At 52.7% G+C, this 3,585-nt stretch overlaps 1 protein-coding gene across 3 annotated transcripts in view; it reads right to left on the minus strand.

Annotated features, from left to right (window-relative positions):
* The window catches only part of Tmem120b (transmembrane protein 120B), a 41,615-nt gene extending 38,770 nt beyond the window's left edge, over positions 1-2,845 (minus strand). For all 3 annotated transcript variants that reach the window (XM_029566576.1, XM_008839344.2, XM_017799706.2), the window contains exon 1: positions 2,647-2,845. In XM_029566576.1, the coding sequence (XP_029422436.1) occupies positions 2,647-2,715 (69 nt within the window). In that variant the 5' untranslated portion in view covers positions 2,716-2,845. The remainder of the gene's footprint in view (positions 1-2,646) is intronic.
* Positions 2,846-3,585: the final 740 nt, after the last annotated feature.

Raw genomic sequence — 3,585 nt, forward strand, 5'->3', positions numbered from 1 at the left:
GGGGTGTATAGATATAGAGATACAGGGTCAGGTTTCCAGTGATGCAAGACAGGAACTGATCATTAAATCTAGGCCCACAGTGTGTCTGCAAGTGACCTGTGGTCACATCACAGTTCAGGGAGCCAGGCACATGCTGATCTCCAATTGATGCTCAATTCATGAGCGTGGGCAAAACACCTGAATACCAAGTCCTACTGAAGACTCCAGCTTTCCCCAGAGTCCAGCAGGGCCTCAATAAGTGTAAATCACAGTCCAAAGAAAACAAACCCTTTCGTCTAGAAAGCCCTAGGCATTGTTAGGGCTTTTAATAGGGGAAGGGAGATTCCAAAGACCTTCGAATATTACAAGGTCAGAGAATAAGCTTCCTCTTTCCTTCATTTCAAAAAAGGAAGGAGAGATAAAACACAGACACAGTATGTCACCCCAGAACTGGAGAGGTGCAAAGATGAGACCCACAATGCAAGATTCACAGGCCGATGTAGGAAAATTTGGACTAATCATGATTTCTTGCTGAAAAAAAAAAATCCCCCATATTGTTAACTTTCCTGCTGCAGCCTGACCCCCCCAATCTGGCTGTATTCCCTCCTGTTCCCCCACTAATATCTCTGATCAAAACATCTGTTCAGAAGCCGGGTGTGGTGGTGCCTGTCTTTACAGCTTGGACTTATGATACACATAGATCCAGACACTTTCTTCCCAGGAGTTCAGACTCGTGTGTAAGGAAGACAGGACAATTCCAGAACAGAATTCAGCACTTTTACATGAAATAGCTATGTGATCCCAGCTAGGACAATTAGCAAGCCCAAGCTTCAGTTTCTGTATCTGTGAATAAAAAATGTAGATGGTACTTTTTGCTCCAGTCTATGATCTTGATTCCCAGCAGGTCATCTGTGACTAGACTCATACAGCCAGTTGGGTCCCTCTTCCCCAAAGGAGGATCTAGTTTGTTCTGGTTCCCCTATCTCTAAAGAGCTGGGTTAGAGACCTGACCACCTGCACTTGGAAGGACCATCTATAACCCTCACTGCTCACTTCAGTAGCTGAAATCCATATCAAATTCTGATTCCTCTGTCCCTGACACTCCTGACCATCTCACACATGGTAACATCTTTTTTCCCAAGTCCAAACAAAAGAAATCAAAGGACTCCTTTGAAACATCTGCCTGCCAAGACTTGCTCTCTAATTGTTGTTAATTGCATTAACTGCACAGATCTGAAGTGTAAGACTCCACCTCCTCCTCTTCTCTTAGTTTAAGGCAGGCCAAGGAAAACTATGGAAAAAAAAAAACAAAAAACCTCACACAGGAAACCCCTTCTTCCACTCCCTACTTTAGGACCCACTCAGGGCTGAGCATGACCTCATAGCCCAGGAGGACATACTGTTAAGAAACAGTTGAGTATTCTCCCTGAGGAAACAAATGGGTCTCCTGAGACCAAAGCCCTAGACTTGAAAGAGAAGGCACCAACTCAAATGAACTGGAGAGAGCAAGGCAGGGATGACAGTTCTGGGTACCTCATCCTTTGAGCATGCTTTAAACAGCACTCTCCATGCTCAGGCTCACCAGCTGCCTCTGTGCCCCTCATGAGGACCTACAGCCTCACTTTAGAAAGACCCATCACCAACACCCATTGGCAACATCCGCCCCTCCCTCTGGGCACAGCCAGAGGGCAACCAGACTACAGAGGAAAGCTAAACAGACAAGGAAAGAGAGGAAAGGGTGTGAGGACCTGTGGCGTGCAATCCCCTGAAAAAACCCAACTCAGTGTCTGGAGACAGAGCATCTCCCCAAAAGGGTCCTGTGTTGTTCCTCTTGGACGTGCCTTCGGTTTTGTGACTCTCTATCCCCCGCCCCCCGCCCCCGCCCTGGACTTAGCTGAGGCCACTTTGAACCTATCACGAAGGACCCTCCTACTTGGATGTGGACACAATGCCATTCTTTAAAGAACCGGCTCTTACTTCCACCTTCGCCCCACCAAGTGGAAGGCTCTGAGCCAAAAGGGTGAGGGCTGGGTTCAGCCCTCTATCACTGGGTCAGACAGCCAGGTGTCGGATCTGACAGGTATCTGCGATGTGCCAAACTCTGCCTGCAGCAGCCCACAACTGGAACAATATCAGAGTCCCCGAAGACAGGGCTGTAATAAGGGTCTTTGCACCTCAGGCACAGCCTAGGCGTTCAAGGTGAAAAGCTGCTAAGTACTTCTCTCAAACAGAGCTGCAGGAGGGGCTGCCCCAGCCAGCACAGAGGCAACAGCAGCTGGAGGGGAAGCGGGTTAGGGAGGACCCCTGAGGCGGTGGGGGCTGGGCAGGTCTTTAAGCTTCGGCACTTACCCCGCACCCCCCCCCCGCCAAAACACATGGAACTACCCTGAGGGGACACAGACTAACTTTCTGCAGCAACGGTGGTGCATGGGGCAAAGAGCAGAAGAGAGGGCTGGAGTATGGGGGTCGGTCTTCAACCGGGCGCCCCCACGAGGTTCAAGCACTGAAGCGCTACAAGATGCGAAGGGGCTGGGCCATGCCACCCACCGGCCCCTAGGACGCAAAGCCCCGGCCACCCTCCAGGTGATGGCCGCCCCACCTCCGGGTGGCAGGATGGGGACCGCACGGCAGGCAGCAGAGTTGCGGGACCAGGTGGCCCAGCCCTACCTGCAGTTCCTGAAACTCCCCCTCCAGCTCGTGCCACTCACTCTTGCAGCGCTCTAGCTGAGCGGACATGGCGCAGCGAGACCAGGCGGCCCGCGGCTCCCACAGCGTGGCGTGGACGGACACCAGCACCCCACCCGCGCGCTCGCCAGCCGCCCCTCGAGGCACCAGCTGTTCCTGCGCAGTCGGAGCCACGCGCGCACTTGACGTCACGGGCCCCACCCCAGCGCCCGCCCCACCCGCCGGCCAGAGAGCAGGGCCCGCGCATGCGCGCGCGTTCCCCTGCGGGCCATGTGAACCCCGCTACTTTGCCTTCTTGGCGGGGCCTGTCTCCGGGTGCATGAGCATAGTACGTTTCTTTCCGAAGTGGGTAGAGAGCTTGTCCTCAAGCTGTATTTGCAGCTTATGTTGCCTAGATGGTGGATTGGGACGAGTGGAGGTGGAAAAAGATTTGAGGGAGGCGAAAGAAAATTCAGTAACCCTTTTAAGCACTGCCAGGCCAAAGCCATTTCCCTGGAACGCCAGAGTTGACATTGTCCGTGCTGCAAGGTCAAGGGCAGGGTGGGGAAATGCAGACCCGGCCCTGTCATCTCATGCTGACATGCTTATTTATTGCAACCAATGCATCCTAGATTCCTGTCCTCCAAGACACTGGGTGACCCTTGACAGCGGTTTCGGTCACTCAGATGACACAACTGGCTCCAAGTTAATTGAATCCAGGATCCCCCCTTCTGCCATAGGCTGGCTTCAGTCACACCTACCTCACTGCCCTGACTCCAGCTCCCCAGCCATTGTTCTCATCCTGATTTTGCATTCTTCCCTCAATCTTCATGCAAAGGCCTCTTGCTAGTGATGGAGTCTCTTTCAAATGAAACCTTCAGCTGGGTGTGGTGCTACCTACCTGGCATCCCACTAACTAGAATTGAGGCCAGCCTGGGCTAC

The sequence above is a fragment of the Nannospalax galili genome, unplaced genomic scaffold (genome assembly GCF_000622305.1).
Source record: "Nannospalax galili isolate Female #2095 unplaced genomic scaffold, S.galili_v1.0 scaffold218, whole genome shotgun sequence".
Classification (NCBI taxonomy): domain Eukaryota; kingdom Metazoa; phylum Chordata; class Mammalia; order Rodentia; family Spalacidae; genus Nannospalax; species Nannospalax galili.